The 13092-nt window shown below is 36.4% G+C and overlaps 2 protein-coding genes across 12 annotated transcripts in view; both read left to right on the top strand.

Annotated features, from left to right (window-relative positions):
• Window positions 1-13092, top strand: part of LOC131426183 (disintegrin and metalloproteinase domain-containing protein 33) — a 1149595-nt gene that overhangs the window by 325374 nt on the left and 811129 nt on the right. The gene's annotated exons all lie outside the window — the stretch shown is intronic.
• LOC131428457 (uncharacterized) lies at window positions 5165-10858 on the top strand. The gene has a single exon (XM_058592423.1). The coding sequence runs from the start codon at window positions 5165-5167 to the stop codon at window positions 10529-10531; it is 5367 nt and encodes a 1788-aa protein (XP_058448406.1). The 3' UTR covers window positions 10532-10858.

Genomic DNA, 13092 nt, shown 5'->3' on the forward strand with positions numbered 1-13092 from the left:
TTATCTATGTTGGCCGCATTCTTCGGTCCGTGAGGGTCCGCGGGAAACACCCCCAGGCTACAAAGGTCCGGCGGGTGGCCCGCATGCTGGTCATCGACTGGAGCGGTCGTCCGTGGGCGGTGATGGTGATGTTACGGAAGAGAATGAAAAAAAGTAAATATTGGGGGGAAACGTGGCAAAAAGGGGGTGTGGGAACAGCATGTTTGAAAGCGACAGAGATCTAATTAGTTGTCATCGAGATGGAGAAGAGACGGGGAAGAGGGAACGAATAAGTTAGTGACAAAAGAAAAAAGATCTTGTTAGTTCATTAGACATGAGCCGCGACATAACACGAATGAAATCGCGACTCACGTTCATCCCCCTGATAATGTATTGTCGACAAATCACCATGCGCGAAATACATGTATTTCTCGGACGACAGATTATACGAAAAGTTATTCAGAATTGGTGGTAGACCATGCTGATGCAACTTCTCAGATAGGATGTTAATGGAAACTGAGTCAAAAGCCTCCCTAATGTCTAAGAAAACTGATGCCATTTGTTCTTTGCGAGTAAATGCCATTTGAATTTCGGTTGAGAGCAACGCAAGACAATCGTTCGTTCCTTTGCCCCTGCGGAAACCAAATTTTTGTATCTGAAAGCAAGCCATTTGTCTCGACCCAATTGTCTAGAAGAAACAGAATCATTTTTTCGAACAATTTCCGGATACAGGAAAGCATAGCAATCGGCCGCTACGAATTGTGATCGGAGGCTGGTTATCCTGGTTTTTGAATGGCGATAACTCTTACTTGTCTCCAGTCATGTGGGACAATATTATCCTCAAGAAGCTTATTGAATAAATTTAATAAGCGCCTTTTGGCAGAGTCAGGCAGATTTTTCAACAAGTTGAATTTGAGTCTGTCTAACCCCGGGGCTCTATTGTTACATGACAAGAGCGCAAGTGAGAATTCTACCATCGAACAAGGTGTTTCGTTTGTATTGGGTGATCTTCTGTTCCGGAGTCTGGGCATACTTTTTTAGCGAAATCGAATATCCAGCGGTTTGAATATTCTTCACTTTCGTTCGTTGTATTGTGATTGCGCATTCGCCGGGCTGTGTTCCAATAAGTGCTCATAGATGTTTCTTTCGTTAAGCCGTCTACGAACCGACGCCAGTAACCGCGTCTCTCCGCGTTTATCTTTGTGCCGTCTTTGTCCCACCACGGGTTCCGAGGACGGATGTTAGTTTTCGCGCCAGGTACACGTTTCGTCTGAGCTTGAGTCGCAGTATCGAGAATCAAGCCAGCCAAAAACGTGTACTCTTCCTCCGGAGGAAGTTGTTGAGTTCTTTCAAGTTTTTCAGATATCGAGGTCGCATAGCTATTCCAATCAATATTTCGTGTGAGGTCATACGATACATTGATTATATTCGATGGTTTTGAGCCGCTGGTGATTGAGATTACGATCGGTAGATGATCACTACCGTGGGGATCAGGAAGTTCTTGGTGCTTAGCAGAAAGTGTAAGGAAATTTTATCCAGCGCCACCGACTATAAAACTCTTTAATCTGAAATCGAGTCAGCGAATCGTCTTAAGACGTTTTCACCGAAACGACTCATTTTTACTTCCGAGGTAACCAAAAAAACATTCTAATGGCAGTAAAATAACCTCCTAAAACACGAATCCGATTCTACATTGGAACTCGACGAATTATCAAAATAGCAAAAGTCTTCGGAATGAAACTTTTTTTCTGTTTCGATCGAGATTTTAATTTTTGTAATGGGAATGACACTAACAAAAACCTGTTTTAGTCTTCCTAGTGGTTTAAATCATGTTCTCATAAATATTACTAAGGTATTAAAAAAATATCGCTTTGAATCTTGAATATCAAATAAGAACAAGATAGTATATTTAGGTAAATATTCAAATGACGTTGAGATTAGAAATTCTCAACACCTTACACCTCGTAGCTCCGGAACCGGTAGTTGGATCCGGATGAAATTCAATAGCAAAGCCTATGGAGCCTATGAGAGCCTAGCCTATGAGAAAAGGAAGTAGGTTCCGTTTGTTTTTCTTTCTGAGTTTTAGATTACTATCTCCGGAACAAAAGATCTCGACGTTACATGCATTTCTCAGACATATTTTTGAGTACCTTTGCCTCACAAAATAAGAAATGACTCCAAAATATTGGCCAAATATACACATTCACACACATTCCCACCCACACACACACACACACACACACACACACACACACACACACACACACACACACACACACACACACACACACACACACACACACACACACATACACACTCACACATTTATTATGTTTTATAAAATTTTTAAGTTGCGTTAAATTAAATTCTTATTTTCTTTTTTTAAAGGTTTTAAGTCTTACTAAGCTTGCTGAAGTTTTTTGAATTGTTTTTTGGAGCTTTTAAGTTATTTTAGTGTTATTAATTTTTTAAAGTTTTCTATTCATTAATAAGGTTTTTAAGTTATTTTAAGTGTTTGAAGTTCTGTTTATTAAGTTTTTTTTTAGTTTTTCATGGTTTTAAAGTTTTATTAGGTTAGTTTTATTTTATCAAGCTCAAGTCTTTAGAGTCTTTTGAAGTTTTATTTAGTGCTTTGAAGTATTATTAAATTTTATTAGGTTTTACGAAGATTTATTATTATAGATTTTCCTTTTAATGTTATTGAGTTTTATTGTTTTCAAATTTGTTAAAGAGTTTCAAGTTTCCAACGGTTTTTATGTTATTTGAACTTTTTGATGATTTCTCAGGTTTTTTAGTTTTTTGGGTTTTTTTATGATTCCTTAATTTTTAATGTTTTCATTTTTTTTGTTTTATTACGTTTTATTTGAAGATTTTAAGGTTTTTTAAGTTTTTTTTTTCTCTTTCTTAAGTATTATTAAGTTTTTCATGTTTTTAAAGTTTTATTAGGTTTTTTAGTTTTATCAAGCTTAAGTCTTTGAAGTTTTTTGAAGTTTTATTAAGCGCAGTAAAGTTTTATTAATTTTTATTAAATTTTACGAAATTTTGTTATTTTATTTTTTGCCGTTTTTTAAGGTTATTGAATATTATTGTTTTCAAGTTTGTCACGTTTTTTATGTTATTTCATCTTTTAGAAATTCTTTTTGAGTATTTTCAAATTCCTCAATTTTTTATGTTTTGTTGTGTTTAATTTTAAGATACTAAGGTTTATTTAGTTTTTTCTGTTTTTTAAGTTTTATTAAGGTTTTCATGTTTTTAAAGTTTTATAAGGTTTTTTAGTTTTATCAAGCTTAAGTCTTTGAAGTTTGTTGAAATTTTATTTAGCGCAGTAAAGTTTTATTATCATAGATTTTCCTGTTAAGGTTATTGAATTTTATAATTTTTGGAATTAATGTAAGTTTCTCAAGTTTTTCACGGTTTTTATGTTATTTCAACTTTTTGATGATTTCTTATGTTTGTTTTTAGTTTTTTTGAATTCGTTAATTTGCAATGTTTTAATTTTTTTTATTCATATATATTATTTATTTATATTTTTTCAAGATTCTAAGGTTTATTTAGTTTTTTTTTCTGTTTATTAAGTTTTTCATGTTTTTAAAGTTATTTTTAGGTTTTTCAGTTTTATCAAGCTTAAGTCTTTGAAGTTTTTTGAAGTTTTTTTTAGCGCCGTCAAGTTTTAGTAATTTTTATTAGGTTTTACGAAGTTTTATTATCATAGATTTTCTTAATAAGATTATTGAATTTTGTTGTTTTCGAATTTATTAAAGTTTCTCGAGTTTGTCTCGGTTTTTATGTTATTGCAACTTTTAGAAGTTTTCTCAGGTTTTTAGTTTTTTGAGTATCTTTAAATTCCTTAATTTTTTATGTTTTATCATGTTTTATTTTAAAATTCTAAGGTTTATTAAGTTTTTTCAGTTTATTAAGTTTTTCATGTTTTTAAAGTTTTATTAGGTTGTTTTAGTTTTACCAAGCTTAACTCTTTGAAGTTTTTTGAAGTTTTATTTATCGCTATAAAGTTTTATTAATTTTTATTAGGTTTAACGAAATTCTATTATCATAGATTTTCCTAATAAGGTTATTGAATTTTATTGTAGTCAAATTTATTTAAGTTTCTCGAGTTTGTCACGGTTTTTATGTTATTTCAACTTTTAGAAGTTTTCTCAGGTTTTTAGTTTTTTGAGTATCTTTAAATTCCTTAATTTTTTATGTTATATCATGTTTTATTTTAAAATTCTAAGGTTTATTAGTTGTTGAATTTGATAGTAAATCGAGATGCTTCTGTAGTAATACCAGTAAAACGATAAGTTGCCATAAACATTGTATTCCATTTTCAGCTGTTCCGCACATACACTGTTACTCGAGTTAGATACTTAGTAGGTAAATTAATTGTGTTCGATTGGAATAAAGATTATTAGTTTTCTGGCCGTCAAGCGGTGAACATCGTTTCGATATATTCCGCTTCCTTATTCCGCTGAAGTGGATCGGTAAATCGATAGGAGAAAACACAACGTAGGGTCGATTGCGCGATCATAGTTGGTGCCGTGACCAGGATCCAGTTACAAACGGTCGCCATTGCCGATTCACTGAGCGACAATTACGCTTGATGCACATAGGAACGCCATCTTACCAACGCCGTTCAGCGTCTGAGAATCAGTGAGCGTCGCCATCATAAATTTGGACGTATTTCTTTGGAAAATATTTGCAAGGCCTGATATAATCAGGCAGAAGGTTAGTTTCTGTCCAAATTTTAATAGATGCCATCAGGTGCGCTCTAGATTTCCGTTTCTGTTTTTCTGGTTTTGCATGCACAAGTTTCCTGCTTCGACGATCTCGATAACGGAAAGCAATATTCGTATTCCTGGTTTATTTCCGCGATTATCTTTGTTGAAAATTTCGGAGTTCGTTTGGTACCTGCAATCTACACCACCGTCATCTCGATTTGACTCGCAGTTCATCAGATTTCTGAGTGGACCTAACGGACTACAAACTATTCATCGCTGGCATTACCATCTTTTGTTGTTCCTGAATTTGATAATAAATTCAAGGCATTATTTGCCTTGGAAAAGGTGAGTACCTTTCCAAGCTTTTCAATTTTCTCCTCCGGGTCTACCGTGGTCTTTTTCTGTAGATCAACATCGCCATTCATACATTACGACGATCTCGTTGTTCCTGAAAACCTGCTCCGATCAAAATGGCCGACGAACAAAGATTGGCTCAACTACATTCAAGGAGAGCCACCATGATGGATGCGTTGGGTCGGGCTGAGGCTTTTCTGGAAAATTATGATGAGCACCGGGATGCGGCACAGGTGCCATTGAGGCTTGAGTATCTTAACAATATGTGGACTACCCTGGAGGAAATTCAAGCTCAACTGGAAGATGAAACTACCGACGAAGGAGGTAAGGCGCAACATGCAACCATTCGTGCCAATTTCGAGCCAAGGCTGTTTACAATAAAAGCTTCGTTTCTTACTAAATTGACTCCGCTTCCTACCACTAGTAGCCCTCAAACTTCCGCTCTCTCTGGTATCAAACTTCCTACCATTTCGCTTCCGGAGTTCGATGGAAATTATGAACAGTGGCTTACCTTCCATGACACCTTCTTAGCACTGATCCACAATAATGCTGACGTTCCGCCAATTCAAAAATTTCACTACTTGAAAGCCGCCGTCAAGGGGGAGGCTGCCTCTCTGATTGAGTCCATCGCCATTTGTTCTGCCAACTACCATCTGGCTTGGGAAACACTCGAAGGACGGTACTCAAATGATTATCTTTTGAAAAAGCGACATTTGCAAGCACTTTTCGACGTCCCACGTATGAAAAAAGAAAACGCAGCTACCTTACATGGATTAGTAGATGAATTCGAGCGACACACGAAAATTCTGCACCAACTAGGAGAACCAACAGGCTCATGGAGTACCATTCTCGAGCATCTGCTATGTACTCGTCTCCATGATGATTCCCTCAAAGCCTGGGAAGACCACGCATCGACTGTCGAAAATCCAAACTATGCGTGTTTAATAGAATTTCTGCAAAGAAGAACACGAGTTCTAGAGTCCATTTCTGTCAATCAGCACCCTATTTCAAATACGTCTAACAATAGTGACAGTACATCATCTAATCATTTCAAAAGACATCCACAGTTTCGCATGTCTTCCTACGCTTCTACCGCCAGTTCATCTATCAAATGTCCCGTATGCAACCAATCGCATTCCCTGCCTAGATGTGAAAAATTTATCCAACTGTCGATGACTGAACGCCAGAAACTGGTCAACTCTAAGCGGCTTTGTCACAACTGCATGAAAGGAAATCATTTTGTGCGCAACTGCCCGTGTGATGTGAATTGCAAGAAGTGCAATCAGCGCCATCATACTCTTTTGCACTTAGACCAACAAACCAGCAATAACCAAAGAACAAGCAATGATGGTTCTTCACGTGCGAGAAATATTACCCTTTCCACTAAAATGAACGCTACAGAACCATGTGAACAAGCTAGTGTTGCTGCTACGGAATTGGTACTTTCGGCTGAAACGAGTGCCTCAGTTCGACACCCTCGAGAAAATGTATTTTTACTCACTGCCATCGTAAACGTGATGGATACATACGGTCAAGCACATCCGGCGCGCGCATTGCTCGATAGCGCATCGCAGCCAAATTTAATGTCAGAGCGTATGGCACGAATACTTCGTCTGAAAAGAAATCCCGTTAACGTTACTATTCAAGGAGCTGGACAAATGTGTAAACCAATACGCGAATCAGTTTTCACACATATCGCGTCCAGAAAGGAGAACTTTTCTTTCGGAATTGAGTTTCTTGTAATGGATAAAGTCACTGCTGATCTTCCAGCCCAAAATGTAAACACAGCTGGATGGATGATTCCAAAGGACGTATTTCTAGCAGACCCATCATTCAATAAATGCCAACCGATCGATTTGGTTATCGGTGCCAAGCATTTTTACGCGCTGTTTCCGACAGCAGCTCGCATGCAACTTCATAATGATCTACCGCTTCTGATAGACAGTGTATTTGGATGGATTGTGGCAGGTTCTGCAACTGAAGGCTCATATAAGCGAAATACAGCACCAACTCGCAACGTAGTAGCAGTGTCCATGATTACCCTGGAGGAAACGTTGGAACAGTTTTGGAAAATGGAGGATCTGACAACTAAGGATAATTTCTCTGTGGAAGAACGCCATTGTGAGTCTCTCTATCAAACAACAGTTGCAAGAAACCATGAAGGAAGATATATTGTACGCTTACCTCGAAAGCCAGATTTCGATGTTTTGTTAGGCAAGTCCAAAGCGAACGCTTTACGTAGATTGACCTATTTAGAAGCACGCTTAGAGCGTAATTTCAATTTGAAATTTGAATACCATCAATTCATGAAGGAATACCTCAGTCTGGGTCATATGCAGTTAGTAGAACCCAATGATGATAATTGCTGCAAGGCGTATTATTTACCCCACCATCCGGTAATAAAGGAATCAAGCACTTCTACCAGAGTTCGTGTTGTGTTTGACGGCTCGGCAAAAACCTCTTCCGGATACTCCTTGAATGATGCTCTCTGCGTTGGACCAGTTGTTCAAGACGATCTACTTACCATAATTCTTCGTTTCCGTAGCTACCCAATCGCCCTAGTTGGAGACGTAGAGAAAATGTACCGACAAGTGCTTGTACACCCAATCGATGCCCCTTTCCAACGTATTTTATGGAGATTCTCTCCTGACAACCCCATTCAAACGTACGAGTTGCGTACCGTCACTTATGGCTTAGCTCCTTCATCCTTTCTTGCCACTCGTACGCTTCGTCAACTAGCTAATGATGAAGGTGAATCATATCCACTTGGACGCCGAGCCCTGCAGAAAAATTTCTATGTCGACGATTTTATCGGGGGGGCCGAATCAGTGGAAGAGGCCTTACTCGTACGCCATCAACTTGCTGAGCTGCTCCAGAGAGGAGGGTTTACTCTTCGCAAATGGACCTCCAATCGACTCGAAGTTTTGCAGGACTTAAATGAAGATCAAATTGGCACTAAATCTACATTGCAGTTCACTCCCCACGAAACTATAAAAGCGTTAGGAATTTATTGGGAGCCGGAAAAAGATTATCTGCGATTTGATTCACATATACAGCATCGTGACGATCCACCAACTAAGCGCTCCATATTGTCCGACATTGCTAAATTATTCGACCCGCTTGGTCTCATCGCTCCTGTTGTCGTCAGAGCAAAAATTTTGATGCAAGAATTATGGTTATTACCATTAGGATGGGACGAACCTGTTCCAGATAAGGTTCGGCTGAAATGGGAGAAATATCACCAAGACTTACCAAAAATCGTTGCCTATAGGGTAGCCCGTTGTGCGTTTCTTTCTCAATCAAAAATACAGCTGCACACCTTCGCTGACGCATCTGAATCTGCATATGGTGCGTGCTGCTATGCTCGCTGTGAGGATGAGTTGGGAAACATAACAGTCCAGTTGCTTGCTTCTAAATATCGTGTGGCTCCATTAAAACGCCTAACTTTGGCTCGACTTGAACTCTGTGCGGCAGTTTTAGCTGCTCATTTGTATGATCGAATAAAACAATCCATAGATGTTAATGTGTCTGTATCATATTTCTGGTCAGACTCCGCTACAACTTTGCAGTGGCTCCGATCACCCCCCAATACTTGGCAAACGTTTGTAGGAAACAGAGTAGCAGAAGTGCAGCAGTTCACTCACGGATGTCAATGGATGCACGTTTCTGGTCATGAAAACCCTGCCGATCTTGTATCGCGGGGAATGTCAGTTGAAGACTTTCTGAAAAGTTTTCTATGGGCCCAAGGGCCTCGCTGGTTATCACAACCTTCACACATTTGGCCAGTGTCTATTCCACCTGATGCAATTGATGGCGAACTGGAAGTGCGACGTGTGGTTGCAGTGACACAGCTGACTTCACCAATCAATTCATTATTTCTACGATGGTCTTCTTACACTCGCTTACTACATGTTGTTGGATACTGTTCAAGATTTATTACAAATCTCCGCAAGAGAACCAGAACGAAGCCTCTCCCCCTAACAACCCAAACTGTTGAATCATTATCTGTGGAAGAATTGTCAAAAGCGAAAACGATACTAGTTCGTCTTGCACAGCAAGATGCCTTCGGTACTGAAATAAAGGTACTCAAAGATGGTAAATCATTATCTAAACAATCCCGCATTCGTCAAATGAGTCCATTTTTGGACAGCGAAGAAGTATTGAGGGTCGGCGGTCGCTTGAATCTATCTCAATTGCCATATCAAGCGAAACATCCAGCACTCCTTCCTAGTTTTCATCCATTCGCTCGCTTACTAGCAGAACATTACCATCGCAAGATGCTACATGCAGGTGGGAGACTATTGTTATCAACAATTCGCGAAGAATTTTGGCCACTTCAGGGACGCAGATTGGTTCACCATGCAGTACGGAACTGTTTCCGCTGCACTCGCCTTAATCCCGTACCTGCACGCCAACAGATAGGCCAGCTTCCTGTACATCGAATTGTACCAAGCCGTCCGTTCAGTATCGCTGGTGTAGATTACGCCGGTCCCCTCTACCTAAAACCGATTCATAAGCGTGCTTCTCCAGCGAAAGCCTATATATGCGTATTCGTCTGCTTCGCCACCAAAGCTGTTCACCTGGAGCTCGTCAGTGACTTAACGACGCAGGCCTTTCTTTGTGCCCTTCGGCGCTTTATAGCCAGACGTGGACGTCCTGTTCACATTTATTCAGATAACGGTAAGAATTTTGAAGGTGCCAAAAACGAGCTTACTGAACTTTTTGCTATGCTTCAAAACCAGTGCGAAATTAATAAAATTTCATCCTCTTGCTCCGAAGAAGGAATCACTTGGCATCTTACCCCACCGAAAGCACCTCATTTCGGAGGTTTGTGGGAAGCAGCCGTCAAAGTTGCCAAGAGGCATCTATTTCGACAATTGGGTGCAACACGATTGTCTTTTGAAGATATCAGTACAATACTTACTCAAATAGAGTCGATGATGAATTCTCGACCCTTGTTACCTATGTCGGACGATCCAAATGATCTTGCCGCTCTCACACCAGCTCATTTTTTGATCGGAACCAGCATGCTCGCCCTGCCCGACCCAGACCATCGCAACATTCCATTTAATCGGCTCGACCATTATCAGCAATTGCAAGTGCATGTTCAGAAAATTTGGCTACACTGGCGTAAGGAATATTTACAGGAGATGCAGAAAGACACTACAATGCAGTTGCGGAATGACCAAATTGTACCCGGTAGTATGGTCATCGTCGTAGATGAGCTACAACCACCGATTCGCTGGCCACTAGCTCGAATTGTATCAACAATACCAGGTCCTGATGGTTTGGTGAGAGTTGTCTCACTCCGTACAGCTAGAGGAGTCATTAACCGCCCGATCACCAAAATCTGCCTACTTCCGGACTCAACCTTAGTTGCAGAAGCAGATGAAGATGAACAAATGCTGGCTACCAACCCACAACCGGCCCAACTGAATAAAATTGCTGAAAATAAACAAAATTTGTTAGGAATTATTATGTGAATTAGATTTGTTTTGAAATATGACATTTCAAGGAGGCAGTGATGTTGAATTTGATAGTAAATCGAGATGCTTCTGTAGTAATACCAGTAAAACGATAAGTTGCCATAAACATTGTATTCCATTTTCAGCTGTTCCGCACATACACTGTTACTCGAGTTAGATACTTAGTAGGTAAATTAATTGTGTTCGATTGGAATAAAGATTATTAGTTTTCTGGCCGTCAAGCGGTGAACATCGTTTCGATATATTCCGCTTCCTTATTCCGCTGAAGTGGATCGGTAAATCGATAGGAGAAAACACAACGTAGGGTCGATTGCGCGATCATTAGTTTTTTTTGTTTTTCAAGTTTTATTAAAATTTTCATGTTTTTAAACTTTGATTAGGTTGTTTTAGTTTTATCAAGCTTAAGTCTTTTGAAATTTTTTGAAGTTTTATTTAGCGATATGAAGTTTCATTAATTTTTATTAGGTTTTACGAAGTTTTATTATCATAGATTTTCTTGTTAAGGTCATTGAATTTTATTGTTTTCGAATTTATGTACGTTTCTCAAGTTTTTAACGGTTTTTATGTTTTTTCAACTTTTTGATTATTTCTTGGTTTTTTTTTTGTTTTTTGAGTTTTTTTTAAATTCTTTAATTTTTGAATGTTTTTATTTTTAATATTTTTTTCACGATTCTAAGGTTTATTAAGTTTTTTCAGTTTATTAAATTTTTCATGTTTTTAAAGTTTTATTAGGTTGTTTTAGTTTTATCAAGCTTAAGTCTTTGAAGTTTTTTGAAGTTTTATTTAGCGATATAAAGTTTTATTAATTTTTATTAGGGGCTAAGAAATTTTATTATCATAGATTTTCCTAATAAGGTTATTGAATTTTATTGTAGTTTCTCGAGTTTGTCACGGTTTTTATGTTATTTCAACTTTTAGAAGTTTTCTTAGGTTTTTAGTTTTTTGAGTATATTTAAATTCTTTAATTTTTTATGTTTTATCAAGTTTGATTTTAAATTTCTAAGGTTTATTAGTTTTTTTTTTGTTTTTTTAAGTTTTATTAAGTTTTTCATGTTTTTAAACTTTGATTATGTTGTTTTAGTTTTATCAAGCTTAAGTCTTGAAGTTTTATTTTGCGCTATAAAGTTTTATTAAATTTTATTAGGTTTTACGAAGTTTTATTATCATAGATTTTCCTGTTAAGGTCATTGAATTTTATTGTTTTCGAATTTATGTAAGTTTCTCAAGTTTTTCACGGTTTTAATGTTTTTTCAACTTTTTGAGGATCTCTTAGGTTGTTTTGTTTTTCGATTTTTTTTAAATTCTTTAATTTTCAATGTTTTGTTTTTAATATTTTTTCACGATTCTAAGGTTTATTAAGTTTTTTCAGTTTATTGAGTTTTTCATGTTTTTAAAATTTTATTAGGTTGTTTTAGTTTTATCAAGCTTAAGTCTTTGAAGTTTTTTGAAGATTTGTGTAGCGATATAAAGTTTTATTAATTTTTATTAGGTTTATTATCAGAGATTTTCCTAATAAGGTTAATGAATTTTATTGTAGTCAAATTTATTTACGTTTCTCGAGTTTGTCGCGGTTTTTATGTTATTTCAACTTTAAGTAGTTTTCTTAGGTTTTTAGTTTTTTGAGTATATTTAAATTCCTTAATTTTTTCTAAGGTTTATTAGTTTTTTTTGTTTTTTAAGTTTTATTAAGTTTTTCATGTTTTTAAACTTTGATTATGTTGTTTTAGTTTTATCAAGTTTAAGTCTTGAAGTTTTATTTAGCGCTATAAAGTTTTATTAAATTTTATTAGGTTTTATGAAGTTTTATTATCATAGATTTTCCTGTTAAGGTTATTGAATTTTATTGTCTCGAATTTATGTAAGTTTCTCAAGTTTTTCACGGTTTTTATGCTATTTCAACTTTCTGATGATTTCTTAGGTTTTTTAGTTTTTTGAGTTTATTATAACTCCTTAATTTTTAATGTTTTCATTTTTTATGTTTTAATGTTTTATTTTAAGATTCTATGGTTTATAAGATTTTTATTTGTTTCTTACGTTTTATTTAGTTTTTCATGTTTTCAAACTTTTATTAGGTTATTTTTTTTGAATTATCAAGTCTTTGAAGTTTTTTGAAGTTTTATTAAGCGCTATGAAGTTTTATTAATTTTTATTAGGTTTTACGAAGTTTTGTTATTTTAGTTTTTCCGTTTTTTAAGGTTTAATGAATTCTATTGTTTCCTAATATTCTTAGGTTTTTAGTTTTTTGAGTATTTTTAAATTCCTTATTTTTTATGTTTTATTATGGTTTATTTTAAGATTGTGAGGTTTTTTTTTATTGTTTCTTAAGTGTTATTAAATTTTTTAGAACATTTTGGGCCTGAATTTTGATTCCGAACCTAGACTATAACCCATGATTTTGGACCTGGATTCTGCATCCAGATGTTGGATCTGAACTTGCATTCTGAACCTAAATACCATCCAAAATGACGTGCCAATGGTACACTGTTTAAATCGTCCTGCTCAGTCAACTGCAACGCAGGCTGGAATAAATGAAACGGATCAAATTTTTACCTTCTATA

The sequence above is a fragment of the Malaya genurostris genome, chromosome 1 (assembly GCF_030247185.1).
Source record: "Malaya genurostris strain Urasoe2022 chromosome 1, Malgen_1.1, whole genome shotgun sequence".
Taxonomy (NCBI): domain Eukaryota; kingdom Metazoa; phylum Arthropoda; class Insecta; order Diptera; family Culicidae; genus Malaya; species Malaya genurostris.

Bases quoted from the DNA above. Each gene is read 5' to 3' on its own strand.
- LOC131428457 (XM_058592423.1), top strand. From the start codon at position 5,165: ATGGCCGACGAACAAAGATTGGCTCAACTACATTCAAGGAGAGCCACC.